At 37.4% G+C, this 18,069-nt stretch overlaps 3 protein-coding genes and 1 long non-coding RNA gene across 4 annotated transcripts; 3 read left to right on the forward strand and 1 right to left on the reverse strand.

Moving 5' to 3' along the window:
- Window positions 1-1,860: 1,860 nt before the first annotated feature.
- LOC130733341 (pentatricopeptide repeat-containing protein At5g50390, chloroplastic-like) lies at window positions 1,861-4,352 on the reverse strand. The gene has a single exon (XM_057585487.1). The coding sequence runs from the start codon at window positions 4,185-4,187 to the stop codon at window positions 2,136-2,138; it is 2,052 nt and encodes a 683-aa protein (XP_057441470.1). The 5' UTR covers window positions 4,188-4,352; the 3' UTR covers window positions 1,861-2,135.
- Window positions 4,353-5,350: 998 nt separating this feature from the next.
- On the forward strand, window positions 5,351-8,268 carry LOC130731565 (uncharacterized). The gene is made up of 5 exons (XM_057583851.1): window positions 5,351-5,615; window positions 6,321-6,463; window positions 6,698-6,795; window positions 7,425-7,639; window positions 7,862-8,268. The coding sequence occupies exons 1-5, from the start codon at window positions 5,468-5,470 to the stop codon at window positions 8,215-8,217; spliced, it is 960 nt and encodes a 319-aa protein (XP_057439834.1). The 5' UTR covers window positions 5,351-5,467; the 3' UTR covers window positions 8,218-8,268.
- Window positions 8,269-8,433: 165 nt separating this feature from the next.
- Window positions 8,434-9,509, forward strand: LOC130733342 (uncharacterized). Its single transcript, XM_057585488.1, has 2 exons — window positions 8,434-8,844; window positions 8,933-9,509. The coding sequence occupies exons 1-2, from the start codon at window positions 8,665-8,667 to the stop codon at window positions 9,233-9,235; spliced, it is 483 nt and encodes a 160-aa protein (XP_057441471.1). The 5' UTR covers window positions 8,434-8,664; the 3' UTR covers window positions 9,236-9,509.
- Window positions 9,510-16,381: 6,872 nt separating this feature from the next.
- On the forward strand, window positions 16,382-17,033 carry LOC130731566 (uncharacterized). The gene is made up of 2 exons (XR_009016742.1): window positions 16,382-16,580; window positions 16,647-17,033. It is a non-coding gene; the product is annotated as an uncharacterized LOC130731566 (long non-coding RNA).
- Window positions 17,034-18,069: the final 1,036 nt, after the last annotated feature.

Consider the following 18,069-nt stretch of genomic DNA (forward strand, 5'->3'; position numbering starts at 1 on the left):
ATATATTTGTAGAAGTGTATGGTTTTTGTAGTTGCTCGATGAGTTCATGGGGTTATGCTTGCTGGTATAAGCTATCTGAGTTGGTTTGCATGGCTTTTTTGTTTTTTGTTTCTCCCTTTCCTCTCCTATTATTCAAGCTGATGGTCTGGTCTAATTTTTTGGAGTATCAAAGGAATGCTTGCTGATCTATATGCTGCAATGCTGTTGGTTTTTTCTTCTGCTTTTCAGTGCTGCTGTTTTTGTTGGTTTCTTTGCTGGTTTATTGCTGTCTAGCAGGTCTATTGCAGCTCCAATCATGATGGCCTCTTGCGTATGGGATCTGTATGTCGTGGCTGCTGTCCAAAGATTAACAAAAGGGGGAACAACACATGAAATACCCCATGAGGAGGTTAATAGCCACAACAATTACAACAACAAAGATCAACATTAAAAATACACCATGGAAAGGCATGCTAAAAAATTATGCAGCAAACTCACATACAGTAGCTAGAAAGAAACCTGAGAAAATACACCTTGTATGTGGCCAAAACACCACCTTATATGTGGCAAAAACAACACCTTACGACGAATAGAAGGTACGAACTTCTTGTGATGTTTAATTAAATTTTGTCTTATGCAAAAAAAATGGAGCAATAGAGATACTTGAATGTAAATGAAACATCAAAGTAGACAATACAAAATATATAATACCATTTCATTAAAAAAAGGTAAAGAATAAACTTTGCCCATATGATGTAGAACAACAAAGTTTTGCATCTCCATGATCAAAACAAATATAATGAAGAAGAAGAAAAAATGAACAGTACGACCAATGTATTTTTATGGTGATTAAATGTTAAGAGCTTGTGGATTTATATAGCATGAGAAAGGCGGGATTTTTTGAAATGAAAAATTTAATTTTTTCAAAAAACAAAACATTGATTTTGTAAATTATTGGTATATTCCAAATCTGAGATGATATTCTTGTTTGATATAGGCTGGCCTTAAATATTTTTTTCCACACATACGTAATTTATGAGTATATTCCAAATTTGAGATGAAAGTCAATTGCAAGAAATAAATCAATTTTATTTCCGGTTATTATTATACTTGAATTTTGAATTGTATATTCCTCTTTAACATATGGAGATGTATATTTAAGGAGATGAATATATAATTTGGATTATTATACACGGTGCCGGTTTTTATTTCCATATGATTAATCTTTTTTTTTTGAAAAGTCCATATGATTAATCTTGACCACATCACAATAGCTTTATTTTCTTATCTCTTAGTAATAAAAAAGGAAAAACATGTGGGCAAAATTTATCATATTTTCCAAAACTTTCTAACTGAACGTGGAGGAAGTTAATTGTGTCAAAACCATGTGCAATTTGTAATAAAATCGGGTATTAATATTGTCAAAACCGGGTACTAATATTGCCTAAACCGTGTACTATTGATGTTTCTATTTAATGATTCAATGATTTCGACCAATCAAAATGCAAGGATTTGGACCAATCAGCTGAGGCCATGTGGAAAATAGGAGAAACCAACCAATAGAGATGTGACATGTGGAAATTAAATATCAGTATGGCCCACTTTGTGGATGGGCTTTATATATTATTAAGATTAAGATTTGACAAATCACTCTGTAATATTGAAATTAAGTCCATTTTTAGCATTACACAAATGAAGAAAAATCAACAAGTATATGTCATTTGCTAGATACAAGTGTTATTATTTGTCATACCTGGGAATGCATATGTAAACACGGGAGAGGTGAGAAATGTACATTCCAAAAATGTGCAACGAATTTAGCAAGTAAAAACTTGGGCATCACCCACTTAAAGATTTAGAATAAACATAAGCAAAGAACAAATAATAAACTGAAACCAGAAGAGAAAATTGGACACTTCTTTTCTACCTACCGTATAAATCTTTTCATTTCATTCATACATTTTTATTACAACTTCAGCTCAGTCATATTCCTAGGGGGGGAAATCAAGAAATAAAACAGTACAAAGTGAATTATATAATTGTATCCTACTCAAAAGTGGACCTAAGTTTGGGGACAATAAGGGGAGAAGGGCAGTTATCAAAAGCTAGCTACTCTGTTTACAAGTCCCTGAGTCTTGAATGACACAGTTTTGCCATCACCAATAATCGCCACAAGAACAAGTCGCATTTCTAAAATGGTGAAATCTACTAGCATCTCTCACCACAATCTCTCGTCCTGTGACCATGGCTATAAGTTTGATTGCATTATGGCAATCCCCGCATACGCGATGTCCTTGAGTAATCTGCAAAGGTGTCCAATCTGGAGTGTTGATAAGACCGAAAGCTATTGCCAGCTTTTCGCTATGGTATTGTTGAAGGCGCTGTTCCTCTTCATCCACATCAGGAAGCAGCATTTCATTCTCCTTAATGTAACCATGCCTTGATATCTCATCTAATATTTCATCCACCTTTTGGTAAATTTCTTTTGTCTGGGTGTGAGATTTATCTCCGCAGAGGAATGCATGTGGCTGTTTCTTGACTTCAATCCAGGTACAAGTTGGAAGCATTCTTAAACCCTTCCTCTTTAAGGTTTGTAAAACACCAGCAGCTTCCTTCAATTTGCCAGAACTGTTGTATATATTCAGAAGCATCACATAGTTACATAGCTTTCCAGGATCCATTTCGTAAAGCTTTTCGGCTGCGAACTTCCCAAGCTCTAAATTCCCATGCATTCTGCATGCTGTCAGCAATGCTACCCACATGTTTTTGGTTGGCTCGAAAGGAGCACGTCTTATTAGTGCAAAAGCTTCATCTAATAAGCCCTCTCGCCCTAATAGTTCAATCATACATGCATAATGCATAGCTCGGGGCTTAACCTTGTGATCTCTACTCATGGAGTAAAAAATCTCCCACCCTCGTTCCGATAATCCTGAATAGCTACAAGCAGATAAGACAGCAAGAAAAGTGACATGGTTGGGAATCACCCTTTCTCGAAGCATCTGCTCAAACATTTGTATTGCCTGTTCTCCCTGACCATGATTACCGTATCCGGCAATCAACGCATTCCAAGATATAACATTCTTGCGATGCATCCGATCAAAAACATGTCGAGCATCTTCCATCCTACCCCATTTGCTATAGAAGTCAACAAGCGCTGTGTTTGCCACTATATCCGAGCCAAAACCATGACGAACTAATGCAGCATGAGCTTGTTTCGCATGTTCTAACGATGCCAATCTCACACAAATTCTTATCACTATTGAAATAGTGAAATGGTCTATTTTAGCACCACTATCACGCATCTCTAGGTATATACTAAGAGCCTCCTCACTGTAACCATGAAGCGCATAGCCAGCAATAATAGAATTCCACCCTACAGTTGTCTTCTCCGGCATTTGATCAAACGCACATTGAGCATCTTCAATGCTACCACACTTGCTATACATGTCAATCAGTGCACAAGCCACAAAACTATCTCCCCCCACTCCCATCTTCAAAGCACATGAATGAATCTGTCTTCCCACCTGAATAAGACCCAACCCAGCCGACGCCCGAACCATGGTGGCAAAAGTACGAGACCTGCCATCATTAAACTCCACCCACATGAACAAAAACAACCCGAAAGCTTCAGAGTAATCCCCGGAATCCACAAGTCCGCCAATCACGGTCATCCACGAAACCACATCTCTCTCAGGCATATCACCAAACAGCTTGCGCGCATCGAGCATGAGACCACATTTCACATGCATAAGCAAAACCCTGTTCATCATATACAAATCAGGCTCAAACCCACTACTAATCATATAATTGAACACCTTCTTAACACCTCTAATCGATCTCAAACCAACACAAACATTCACCAAAGCATCATATGTGCTAGCACCCACATCAGCACAGTCACCTTCAAGTTCCAAAATTTCAAACAGCTCCATTGCCTCCCTATGCCTATTACACAAACCCAACTTCTCTATCTGACTACAGAGTCCAGGAGTGGATGGTTTCATGATCTGGGCATCATCCAAAACTGGCATTTTTCTATCCACATACTCAGTTTTCTTGGGTTTTGGCCTCAGCCCTTGTTCCATGGAAGAGGAACAACGAATCCGGGGGAAAGGGTAGCTCCAATTCCTCATGTTTGAGGTAAAACAAGACCTGTCTTGGAATTGGTCCAGTGATAAGGTCTGGTAACTGGAGAGTGGAATCTCCATTGGCACCAAAAACAACTTCAAGTGGTTGTGATGTTGGTGTTGGTGGCTTCTTCATAGCATTGAAGAAGAGGGAGTGAACATGAATGTGAAGAGAGGAAGAAGGTGAGAGTGGGAATGAGTTTGCATCACAAGCATTGTGTTTTCCACCCAGATTTGGTAGTACATGTTGGTTTAGTAGTTACATCACATGTACATTTATTTCTTGTTTTAACTTTTGTTTTTTTAATAGTCTTGATTTTAACCCAAGTGTAATAGTAATTATTTAAAATTTTGAATAATCTTTATATTTTGAATATAATACAGGTTCTCTTTTCATTCAATATATTTTGATTTTTTTAAATTATTTGATATCCGGTCACCCTTCGATTGTCAACTATTATAAATTCAGAATTTAGTTACTGTTATAGCTCTTCATCTCTCTCCCCTGATATGCTGTGTGGGGTTCGAATACAAAAGCTCTCCTTGTTCACTCAGTTCGTGTTGTCAAGTGCCAACTCGGAATATATTTTGGATTTGATTAGTAGTTTGATGTAATTTGAATGATAAACTATAACAACAAATAGTTCACAAATTATTTATGAAAATACATATTTCATGCCTTCATTTTAGGTTTTAGTCACAGAACATAATATATAGTACTAGTAGGAATGTGAAGGCTATGAGGCCTCAAGGTTTAATTTTCTTATTTTTTAGTGAATACCCCAAGGCTTTCATTACTTAACCAGAAAAAGATTTAATTATATTGTCCTGCTTCTGATAGACATTGACAATCAGAGAGTGACAATTGTGTTTTTTGTGATAGATAGGCTTAGATTTTGCCAAAACATCAGAGCTTCAGCTCAGCCACTGAAGCCAATTAAGTTTCATCATTTTCTAAGGTAAACATTTCAGTATATGCTGAAGGGCTACTTAGGATACTGAGATATACTCAAGAAATGCTGTTTTGGAAGATATGTAGTGCATGTTTGGAGATTTTTCTAGAATTGATTCTAAACCCATAATCAATTCTTAGCAGAAACTTAAGTGAGTAGCGCGTTTAATAATTGATTATGAGGAAAGAGAAGTGGATCCAAACATGTTATTCCTATTATCTTGCGTTGATAAAACACTTTGTCTTCAACAACTAGTCCCTATTAGCCACACTCATATACATACTATATTAAGCTGCCGACTCATGATTCTTGGGAACTACTTCCAATGCACAAAACTTCCATTGACAAATAAAGTTTTAACTTCCATTGACAAATAAAGTTTTTAGCTTTACCATCATAATCATTGTCATGGTAGCACAGAGTGTGATAGTGATCCAGGATGCATCATCTAGAGAAGTCAATACTAGAGTTTTTCATTGGGCTCTGAGGGGCTTATCACTCAAGTCAGGAGATAAGGTGACCCTTGTTGCAGTTCTGCATCAAGTTATCAGTCCTTGTAAGTAACCTTCCATGAACTGTAGGAAGCTTCTTAGAATTTTATTTATTCTTCCCTTCAAAAGCAATTTTGGACAAAATAAAATGGTAAATCAAAGAACAATGAGACTACTTAGCATCTAGTGTTAAGTGACACAGGCTGAGTAAGAACATTGAAAACTTTGTCTTTCCAGGGTGATTTTACAGAAATTGAGAAAAACAATTTTATGCTCTTGAGTTCAACAGAAATCAAAACATACAGCCTTATAACATGTTTGGATTCACGGTGAAATGCTCTAGAATCACTTATGGTCTAGAAGCTACAAGTCTTGGTGCGTGTTCGGATCATCATTCCTCATGGTAAAAGTGGTCAGAATTGGTTTTGGATAAAATTGATTATGGTAAAAGTGAAGTTATTTATGTTTGATGGGAAAAGTGATTTCTATAATGTTGTGAAGTCAGTTATGAAATCTCACAATTAATTATGTCCACTCTACTAGCTCTAACTTCTCTGCATAATTAATTATGGAACTAAAATGAATTTTCTAAATCGATTGCCAAACATTTATATAACCTCAAAGTTATTCTGGTTAGTAAGAATTTATTTTAAGGCTCCCAAACATGGAATTAGCTTTCCAGTAACCATGTCTTGGATTATGTGCAAATCCTAGAAACAAAATGCACTTAGTATTTAGTGTCAAGTGATAGAGATGTTTTCTTTTTGTAGTGGGATACAAAGTTAGTGTGGATAGCAGGTTAACATTTGGAGCAAACCAGAAGATTATTAAGGCAGAAGCTGCAAGGAAGAAACAAGACTATCAGAAAAATGAGGAGCTTGCTCAGATTCATAAACTATATCGATCAATGAAGGTACTATCAATAATATTTAATACACTTTTTTTCTCAATTTTGGTTTCTCATTCTTACTTCATGAGGTTTTATGACCATTAGGATTTAGGATGCATCAAGTACTGCTTGCAAGTTTGTAGATATGTTAACTGAATTAACTAAGCATGGAGAACAAAACATCAAATATACTTGCTGTACTGTTAAGTTTTCATTATGATTTTTTAGCTGATGAAACATTGTGCTTCATATTTTCAGGTTAATTTTGTTATAGAATTAGCTATGGGATCTTCACCTAAGTCGGTTGCAATTAAATCGGCCACAAATCTAAAAGCCACTTGGATGATACTAGACAGGTTAGTTGAAACTAAACTAATCTGAACTACATTCTTTTGCATGGACAACAAAAACATAGATATCAATCATACACTAACTAGACATGCAAGAATGATATAGTGTGTGTTTATATCCTGGTTAAGTATAACGTGAATGAACACTCATTTCAATTTGCAAGAAGAGTTCTATTCACTTTTTTATCTTAAAGTGCATGCTAACAGATGTCATAACATAGACATAGATCCCTCATCCCGTTTCGAAGAGCTTATGTTATAGCATAAACGTTTATGCAAGTGTTTAGAAGAACTTATGTAAATAGTTTATAATAAACTGTTTTGAGTTTATTTTCATAAGCAGTTGAGATTAGCTTATGAATGAGAGCATATGCTGATCTATAACTAATTTTTAGCTTATAAGTAAGTGTTTATGCCGTAATTAATTAAGCAATTTACCCAAACACACATATTCTGCTGAACCCCTTCATCTAAAAGACCTATTAAAAAACTACTTTTCATGATTATTTAGTTTTTCTAATCTTAATGAGTGCCTTCATCATGTGCCATATACAAATTGTAAAAGAGAAACCTTTTTTTTGTAAGAATGATTTGACTACAAACTCGTATCAATGAAAAATGCACTTGGATCACAGGAAAATGAAGAATGATGAGGAGTATTTCCTTAAGAAGCTTTCATGTGGCCTATCAAGAATAAAGAGTTCCAATACAATTGTACATTTAAGAGAACCACTAGATCTCCCACAACAAACAAGAACAGACAGCAGCTCCCAAATATATGCTGACAGTATACCACTACCAGACTTTTCAAGTGAACTGGATCATTGCAGCATTGACACTTTCTTCAACAGTAAGAACTTGAATACTCCTAGATAGATTTCAGCTCATGTCATTTATCCATAAGTATTATACACACTAAAGAAGGGCAGATTGGCGCAACTATAAGAAAATTGTTGCCATGTGACTAAGGTCACGGGTTCAAATCCTAGAAATAGCCCCTTATGGAAAAAAAAAAAAACATGGTAAGGCTACGCACAATAGACCAAATTGTCTAATGACAATCTAATGACAGGTCAAGTAAAAAGTTATCGGATGAACCAAGAACAAGGACAGAGACTGAAGAGCCCCCATGATGAAGCAGGGTATTTAGCCCTTGGCAGTAATCAAACAGGAGACATGAATCCTGATAAATTGAACATGGATAAGCTCAAGCGAGAAAGCTCTAGCACTGAGGTGTATCAGAAAACTGAAAGATACTTGCATTCTGGTGGAGCTAGGAACTTCTATCTTGGAGGGGCTGAAGAATATACAGCATGTCAACAACTTTTTGATTTGAGTACTTTTCATAAAAGAAAGGCTTACCCCTGTAATTGTAAAGGGAATCAAATCCAGGGCCTAGAAAATTTTTGCATCAAATTGGGTCCCTAGAAAAAAATTTTTAATTCAATTAAGGCCAAAGTGTGCCAGCTCTCAATTTTATCCCAGTCAGCATTTCCACGTGGCTTTTATTATTATTTTTTAATTTAAAAAATAATTAAAAATTATTTTTAATTCCATCTCAGTTAATTAATCAGAAAAAAAATTAAAAAACTTAATAAATAACCTAATCTAATAATCTAACTAATAAACTAATCTAACCTAATCTAATCCCAAATCTAATAATCTAACCTAATCTAATCTAATAATCTAACCTAAAACAAAGCATCAAATTGAACCCAATCCCAAATTCCCAATTGAACCCTAACTGAGGAGAACGAAGAACACGATTGAGAGACAGCTCCACGAACGAGAGAGTTGCAGGAGGGAGGAAGGAGCTGAGCGAAGGGTGAAGAACGACAAGAAGAGAAGCGAACGAAGCTTGTTGGGTCGACTGAGATGAATTCTCAGAACCACGAAGCATCGAAGAACCCAAGGCTCAGTGGTCGTTCATCCACATCTTGTCCTTCACCCTCACTTTCATGCAAGACCTGTGGCTGTGGGAAAGAGGTAATTCTCTACCGATCCAATTCCAAGAATAACCCAGGAAAGCTATTTTGGAGGTGCCCTGATTGGAAGGTAATTTCTTCTCTACTGATTCATGTATAATTATTCATCTGATTGGCTGTGGTTCTGCTTGTAATGTTTGACTTTTCAATTGTTCCAGGAGAAAGGGACTTGTGGTTTTTTCGAATGGGATAAAGGTGTTGCTGCTGAAGATGGTATGCAGGGTTCTTCAAATCTGAATGAAGACATAAATGACATTATGGAAAAAAGGATTGCTAGTTTGAGGGAAGATGTTAAGGAAATAGTGCACAGGGCAATTATTAAGTTATGTGAAGACATGAATGAGAAGGACAACAAAATTGAGATGATGAAGATGAAGCTGGAAACAGAGGGATTGAAGATTAATGTGCTCTTGTTCTTTTTAGGCATTACTTTGGCTGTAGCAGTGTCAAAGTTTTTCTAGGAATGGGGTGTGGTGGATTTAGGGCTTAGGTTCTTATGTGTTGTCCAAGTTGAACTTCTTTTGTCTGCATTGTATGGCTTTTGTATTTTGCCAGGATTGAATTGAATGCAAAAGGTCCTATGTAATGAATGCAACATCCAGCATGATTAAATGCAATGTGTTCTGGTTGTTTTGAACATAAAGTATGGTCTTCAATTTTGTTATGTTTTCCCCTGCAATGTTCCATAACTCATGCACACAATAAAGTATACTTGCTGCCCTGTTTTGGCAGTATATGCACATGATGCATAATTGTAAAGTAAATGCTTAATAAACAAAAGCCAAATTGTTATAGAAAACACAACCTCAAAACATGTGAGTCTTGAACATAGCAAATGTGAGCCATAAAGCTAATACAAAAGTAATGGAGCCAAAGTAATGTCATCCAAGCATTTCATTACAATAGTTGGTGATGTGGTCCCATGTTCCACTAAATAACTATATCTAACATAACTATTACAAAAAAAGACAGATATGAGCATCTTTTGTTGTCCTGCAGCATCATGTGCTCCTCTTTTTCTTCAGATCCATCTTCTCCTTTTGATAACTCTCTTCTTTCCTTGGTCTCCTGGAATCCAATGACCAATCTCATTGTCTGGCCCTCTCTTTTTTCCCCTTTGATTAGGAGCAGCAACAACAGGTTTCTTGGGTTGTGTTGCAGGCTTTGAGGGCTGAGCAGCAGGCTTGGAGGGCTTAGTAGCAGGCTTTTTGGTGGGCTGAGCAGCAGGCTTTGAGGGCTGGACAGCAGGCTTCTTTGGTTGTGATGCAGATCTAGCAGCAGGTTCTCCTTCATGTCTTGCCCTAGCAGCTGCAGCTGGAGATGGTGGAGGTGGTTGTGGTGCTTGATGTCTAGCTCTGGCAGCTGCAGCTGGAGATGCTGGAGGTGGTGGTGGTGCTTGATGTCTAGCTCTGGCAGCTGCAGCTGGAGATGGTGGAGGTTGTGGTGCTTGATTTGTAGCTATGGCAGCTGCAGCAGGCTGAGATGGTGTTGGTTGTTTTTTGGCTTTTCCAGTGGCAGGTGGTGGAGCTTGTTTTTTTGCCCTTGAATCAGGTTGCACTAGCAGTGGAGGTGGTGGAGCTTCTTGAGTTGATGGAGCAGAAGCAGACACATCTTGTGATGTAATAGAGCCAAAGACCTGTACAGAAACAAAGACCATACTTAGACATTTTTACACAACAAAAGCACAATCAGATGCAACATGGCTTAATTTTATTACCTGTGAGAGATCCTCTCTTTGTGGTTCATTCTCTTCTTCAATGTGCTCATCATCAAGTGGTGGAGATGACGGAGGCAAAGGGCACTTCCTCTGGTTGTGTCCTTTTTGGTGGCACCTACCACATGTGTAAGAACTGCCTCCCCTTTTTAATTTGGTTGGATTCTTCTTATCTGGTTCATCAGGTTCCCTTCTCCTTAACTTTTTTGGGCCTTCCTGGCCCTCTTTTAATCTCAGGAGGAAGGATGTCATCTTGACTCATCTTTGGCCATTTATTCTCACCATTAATTGGGGAAATCATGTGCCCATAGCAAATTTCATAAGTTGCTCTAAGGTAATATTGATGCACATAATTCTCAGGCTTAAGACCCTTATCATTGAAGCAAGCCACAGCATGTCTACAGGGAATTCCATTTAATTCCCAATAGTTGCAGGTACATGATTGCTTATCTATATCAACTATAAACTGGTCTTCAAAACCAGCATGCTCAACTTGGAATAGACCTTGAGCAACCCAAGTTGCTACCCAATTACCACTATACTTTATCTCTCTATCTAGCCTCTTCCTAGGTTTAGGCATCACATTACCCTTCCATTTTTTACTTTTTTCTCTCAAAGTAGCAAATCTGGTCATTAAATACTTCCTAATCCATTCAAACATTGTGATAAGGGGTTTGTCCCTAGCAACTAAAATGGTACAGTTGAAAGCCTCAGCCAAATTATTCATGGTTACATCACATTTAGGGAAATAAGAAAAAGCATGCCTGCACCAATGTATTGTAGGGATTGCCATCAGCCACCAGTAAGCAGCTTCATTGATTTTTTTGATTTCTTGCATTTTCTCCTCCCACAGCTCCTTATATGTTGCTTTGGATGCCCACATCAGCAGGTCTCTAACCTCAGTTCCTCCACCAAACTTCTGCTTGAAGTTTGCGTACAAATGTCTCACACAATAGCGGTGCTCTATACCAGGAAAGTCCTCAGCAAACACTTGTAGCAACCCCTAGCCAACACAATCAGATTGTAATGTAAGTTAAGTAAGGCATGATGACTCGGGTTTAATATAGGCTGTAAATATAATATGTTAATTTAGGTTACCTTTTGCTTATCACTGATGAACACCCATTTTTTCTCACCATTATCCCCAATATCCCGCATCAAATGGTTCAAAAACCATCTCCAAGATTCTTTGCACTCAGCTTCAACCACTGCAAATGCCAGTGGGAAGTATTGATCATTTGGGTCCCTTCCCACAGCAATGAGAAGGATGCCACCATATTTGGTTTTGAGGTGACATCCATCAATCCCAATAAATGGTCTGCAAGCGAGCTTAAAAGCAGATTTGCATCCCTCCAAACACATATAAAAACAACCAAATCTAGGCTGAAGTGTGGTGGGAATATATCTCAGAATGATAGCTGCTGTGTTTTCATGATTCACCCTCATGAGCTCAGCTGCATAAGATGTTATCAAGGTGAACTGCTTTAGGGCATCTCCCTCAACAGCCTCCTTAGCAATTTTTCTTGCATTCCAAGCAGTCCCCCAACTGACACCAACACTGTACCTTGTCCTCATCTCATGAATAATCTCCTTGACTTGCATTACCCCATTAGAGTTCCTCATTCTGTCCTCAATGACCTTTGCAATCCACTTAACTGTTGCTGCCCTATTCTTGAATGTTCTTCCACATGTGTGATCAGGATTAAGTGTCTTAATCCTGTATGTTGAAGTCCCTTTTATATTGGCACAGTATGCAATGAACCTACATTCTTCTTGTTTTCAAGCAAACCTCACCCTATTCTTGTCATTCTTCTTGTATATCACAGCCTTCCCATTCATCACAGAGTGTGCAAGGATAGCTTTCTTAAACTCTTCTGTGGAAGCAAACTCCATTCCCAGTCTGAACTTATAGTCTTTGTCAAAGTCCTCTTGCCTGAACCTCTGGTATCTGACCCTGGAACCATTATCTTCCTCATCACAAGAATAATCACTCAGAAGGTCATCACTCTCATACTCCATATCAATGTTATGTTGGGCTGCAACCTCAGAGGGAATGAAACCAACATTATTATCACTTTCATCACCATCTTGAACACCATTGTTGGGCCCACTGTTTCTGTTCACATCATCTCTTCCATCACCATCCTGTTGTACATCAAATGGTTCATCCACATCATCAAACCCATCATTGGCCAGGTTTTTACAGATTTCATCCTCACTGTCTATGTTGCTAGCACCGCTCCATTCAATGTCACTGTCACTAGAGTATACTATCCTAATGTCATCAGAATCACTGTCAGCAAGAGATTTTCCCTTTGCTTCTTTAGTGGCAGGATTCACTTCCACTTCAGGCACAGTAAGAGGAGCTTCCTGAGTCATAGGAATCACTCCCACTTCAGTCACTTCCACTTCAGGCACTTCCACTTCAGGCACTGCAACAGTAGGAGCTTCCTGAGTCATAGGAATCACTTCCACTTCAGTCCCTTCCACAAACACAGCATCTTCATCATCCAACACAGCATCTTCTTTTGGCATCTCATTCCTAACAACTTCAGGCAATTCCACAGTATGTTCCAGGTATATATCAACCACCCCCCCAGTATCCATTGCATACCTAGCAACTTCCATAGCATCCTTATCATCAAGTATCTTCTTCAAGCCCTTTGCTAAATTCACTTCTGAGGACCACCACAATTTGTACTCATCATCAGGATATCCCAGAAGTCCCTTCACAGTAGATTTGATGGAAAAGTAACAGAATAAATCAACATCCCCATCAATTTCAATGGACTCTCCCCCAACATATCTCAAAGGTATGCCTCTGAAATGACCCTTATGGTGGATTCTGGTTTTGATCAAACCTTCTGCCATTCCTGCAAAAGAAAACCTAACTTGTAAGTATTCAAACTCATAGCAAGTAAGCAAGTAGTCAAACCCATAACAACTAAGCAAGTATTCAAACCAATAACAACTAAGCAAGTATTCATCCCCAACAAAGAACAAGTAAGCAACCATTCATCCCCAACAAGAAGTAAGAACATCCCAGACAGCATTTTAATACGCAAATCAACAACTATATTCGTAATACCTGGTTCGACCTTTCTAAATACAGCACCAGCTTCTTCGAGTTTGTTGATCTTCACCTTCTTCTTCGCTCTCTCGGTTGGAGTTCGTTTTCTTTGCCTTCTTCGATCGTGATGGTGGTGGTTGTTCTTCGATGTTATCAAGGTGTTCTTCGCTCTCTCTCTCTCAGTCGTGTTCTTCGCTCTCTCTCTCAATCGTGTTAGGGTTCAATTGGGAATTTGGGATTGGGTTCAATTTGATGCTTTGTTTTAGGTTAGATTATTAGATTAGATTAGGTTAGATTATTAGATTTGGGATTAGATTAGGTTAGATTAGTTTATTAGTTAGATTATTAGATTAGGTTATTTATTAAGTTTTTTAATTTTTTTTCTGATTACTTAACTGAGATGGAATTAAAAATAATTTTTAATTATTTTTTTAAATTAAAAAATAATAATAAAAGCCACGTGGAAATGCTGACTGGGATAAAATTGAGAGCTGGCACACTTTGGCCTTAATTGAATTAAAAAAAATTTTCTAGGGACCCAATTTGATGCAAAAATTTTCTAGGCCCTGGATTTGATTCCCTTTACAATTACAGGGGCCTTCTGATGTATTAAGCCTAAAAGAAATTAATTTTAAAGTTATACTTACATGCATTATTTCTTCACTGAAAAATGCTTTTTTGCTACAGATGTTTTTTCATAAGTAAATTTTGTGGTACTTTGAATTTTTTTTTGTGTGGTACCCTACATTAAGTAGTTCAATAAATTATTATCATGTTATTCAAGGTGAATACTACATCTTTAGATTTTACATTACTTGTCAATTAACTTTATCTCATTAAATTCATTTTTTAATGAAAAATGGATAAGTGGTGGAAACGAATGATGACGCTGGAGATGCGAGTAAGATGTCCATGGTTGATGGATGAATCATAAAACACAACTCGCAAATCTCACGTGCCTAAGAATGGAACGTTGCATTACTACGTACAATAGAACAAAATCAAAATTTTAAGTGGTACATGAGTCTTTATTATTGAACCAACTCATTTTAGGTACCACATTTTGTCATAATCATCTATAGTTACATCTATTGTACTTACTATTTTTTATGGCTTAAATAAGTTTTTCGTCATTTGCAAAAGACCTTATTTTTATTTTTTCGGAACTACACGTGGACTTAGAGGCTGAGTATTTTCGAAGGACGGAAAACAAAAAATTAATATTTTTGAAGGACAAAAAAATATCACCGATGATGCTGACGTCTATTCCCATTTAGAAAATTTGACAGTAAGGACGAAAAAACAAAACGTGCAATTTTCAAAGGATGAAAAACAAAAAATAAATTTCTGAGGGAAAATATGAACTTTTGCTCTCATAGGTGTACTTGAGATCCTACATTGAAGCAATCATATTTGATATGAGTTTGATAGATGACAGAGATTTCAGTGTTTTAAATAACAACTTTTAACCACTACGACGGGTACTTTTTGAATGGGTCTTAGAATTGGAAGTTTCGTTGGCAAAGAAATTTAACGGGTAGGGAGGAGAGGTGGTTGGAGGACTTGTTGGGAGTTTTGGGTGTTGTGCAGTTAGGGGGGGGGGAAGATAAGGGGGTGTGGAGGCATGATGGAGGGGAGGTTTACAGTTAACTCTTCTTATTTGATGTGGGATTGAATTTAAACACGAGATAATCTATGCCAGAGACGGGTCACTAACAGCGAAGAGAGTCCTTTGTCCGGGTTAGAGGAGGAGTCTAGTTCTCATTTCTTTCTGTACGGGGACATTTTCCTCAATTTTCTTCAATTGGGCAGAAGTATATCACAAAAAATTGGGGAACTTGTTATCTGGAGGCACTTGTCTGGTCTAGGTGATTTTCAATGGGCCTCTTTGACCACAATCAAGTTTTGGAATCAGCTCAACTGAGAGAGCGTGGCAATGGCTGAGAACAAAGGTTGCTAGCTTCAAGTATTCTTGGTCTGGGTGGAAATCAGACGCTTGTATGGGTTGCGCGATATGGTGACACGCCTAGGCTACATGCTGTGTCAGGTTTGATATATGGATACCTCTCCTTCTCTGCTTTGCTATTTGGCTGGTACCTTACGGTTTGGCAGCAAGGTGGATTTGATGGCTGGACTGGGCGGGCCTGCCTCAACTAGATGCCCGCCCAAGTACTCAACGATATGGCAGGATTAATATTACTTAGCACTTGGCGACCACTAGGGCAGCAAAGGGACGCTCGCCCGATACGTGGTCCCAAGCCAACTGTCCTATTCTATCCGTTTTGTCTTATTTGCATAGAGACTTGGACCTCGTTTGTGAGGTCCAAACCTAAGAATATTCTAGATAAGGATAACACTCACAGTAAAAGGGGTCCCCTCATTGTACTAGACACATTTTTTATCATTAATGGAAGAATATCCTATTTTGACATCATTTACTATTTTCATGTTCAACTATGGTTTATTAGAATATTCTTTTATACCTCCAATATGCTCTTACTACAGAACAATGGCTTTTATAGTACTTGGCTCATGTTTTCTAGCTTCTAAATTGTTTATTTTTCCTCTGTTTTGGCATTATATTTTGGCATAAATACTCTGGAGGTCCTTGGAATTGTATGTCGTACGAAAATAAGTCCCTAAAATTTTTTTTTCCGATTCGGGATCCCTGGAATTTTTTTTAATCGAAATAGGTCCCTACCCTTGTTACCAACTTATGTGGCTCTATTTTTGCCTAGTCATTGATTCCACGTGGCTTCTATAATTTCTTTTTATTACACATGGACTGATAAAAAAAACTAAACATTTTAAGTTTAAATTTAATCCCTAATCCCTAATCATCCCAAATCAAAGATGGACAAAACCCATGGACCTCGAAGCTCCGCTGGCACACAACATTCAATTCATCCCAAACAGCACCCTGTTAACACCGGCTGCACCACCTATGTTCCCTCTCTTGTTCATCAACTCACCCCACCTCCTTAACACCATGGCCCTAAAACAACAGAGATACAGGGTTTGTGTAAGTATTTATAATCAAAATTGCTCTGTGTGTTAATTTTCTTAAATGGGGTTTTGCATGTTTTAGGGTGCGGTGGTGAGATGGAATCTCGCGGTTGGTTCCTTGTTCTGTGGTGGCTGGTGTCTTGCTTCATGGTGGTTGGTGTTCTTGAACTCATGGAGTTGAAGCCATGGAAAGGAGATGCTGAAGAACTTGGTAATTGGCAGCTTCATAAGATTTGGGGAAACGATTTTAATTGTGGAATTTTCATTGTGTTAAAATTCATGGTTTCAAGTGGTGTTTCAGAATTTCTGATTTTTTCCTTTTTCGTTCTGGGTTGGTAATGGATCTGGTTCAGGGGACTATTCATCTTCATGAAAACTGGGTTTAGGAATGTTTTATTTTTGAAGATAATGTTTTGTAAAAGTGATCTGAAAAAGAAAAGATGAGTGAAGTATGTGTTAATTAGGTTTAGTTAATTTTAAAATCATATTAGTGTAATTTTATTTTTAATTAAGTCTTAATCTTTGTTAATTAAATAAAGAAATTTGTTAATTATAATTCATTAACACACTTGGAATAAAAGAAAAAAGAAAAAATACACATGGAATTGATGACTGTGTAAAAAATGAGCCACATAAGCATGAAACACAGGTAGGGACTTATTTTGATTAAAAAACAAATTTCAGGGATCCCAAATCGGGAAAAAATTTTCAGGGACTTACTTTCATACACCATACAATTTAAGGGACCTCTAGAGTATTTAAACCTTATATTTTTTTTCTGCTGAATTCTTTTCATTTTTGCTGTTCTGGTTTCATGCGTTTTGTATTTTTTTCTTCTAGTTGGTTCTAGTCTTTTTACGGGTTATTTCCTCATTGTATTCGGGTTGCATCCCTTGTGCAGTTGAATGCAATGTTTTCGATTATAAAAAAAAGTACATTTTTGGTTATATTTATAGAAGAGAACTTTTAATTTATTTTTTCAAATTTATCCTTATATTTAATATAAAAAATATAATAAAATTTTAAAAAGCTTTTTTTACATCGGAAAGATAAATTGCACCCCCAGGAGCTGATCCATGGACCTGCCTCACCCAACCCATTTGTCCTCGTGCTCTTATGAGCTATGATTTGGGGACATTCTAAAAAGTTGTTAACTTGGAAAATTCATTAAAGATTAAACAAATAATTAAACTAGAGAAACAAATTCATGGATAATATATGCCGGAGACAGGTCATTAACAGCGGAGATGAGTCCCTTTGTCCAGGTTAGAGAAGGAGTCTAGTTCTCAGACATTTTTCTCAATTTCCTTCAATTGGCAGAAGTAGAGCGCAGAAAAATAGGGAACTTGTTATCTGGAGGGCAGTTGTCTAATCTAGGTGATTTTCAATGGTGAGGTCTTTGAGCATAACCAAGTTTTGGAATCAGCTCAACTGAGAGTGTGGCAATGGCTGAGTTCTTCGCTATTTGGCTGGTACATTACGACAGCCGTGAGACTAATCTCTGG

Source organism: Lotus japonicus, chromosome 1 (assembly GCF_012489685.1).
Source record: "Lotus japonicus ecotype B-129 chromosome 1, LjGifu_v1.2".
Taxonomy (NCBI): domain Eukaryota; kingdom Viridiplantae; phylum Streptophyta; class Magnoliopsida; order Fabales; family Fabaceae; genus Lotus; species Lotus japonicus.

Excerpts from the sequence above, each read along its gene's own strand:
- LOC130731565 (XM_057583851.1), top strand. The coding sequence starts at position 5,468 with ATGGTAGCACAGAGTGTGATAGTGATCCAGGATGCATCATCTAGAGAA. Across the intron at positions 6,464-6,697 it reads AACTATATCGATCAATGAAG|GTTAATTTTGTTATAGAATT; the intron begins GTACTATCAATA and ends TCATATTTTCAG. Across the intron at positions 6,796-7,424 it reads ACTTGGATGATACTAGACAG|GAAAATGAAGAATGATGAGG; the intron begins GTTAGTTGAAAC and ends CTTGGATCACAG.
- LOC130733342 (XM_057585488.1), top strand. The coding sequence starts at position 8,665 with ATGAATTCTCAGAACCACGAAGCATCGAAGAACCCAAGGCTCAGTGGT. Across the intron at positions 8,845-8,932 it reads GGAGGTGCCCTGATTGGAAG|GAGAAAGGGACTTGTGGTTT; the intron begins GTAATTTCTTCT and ends CAATTGTTCCAG.
- LOC130733341 (XM_057585487.1), bottom strand. The coding sequence starts at position 4,187 with ATGGAGATTCCACTCTCCAGTTACCAGACCTTATCACTGGACCAATTC.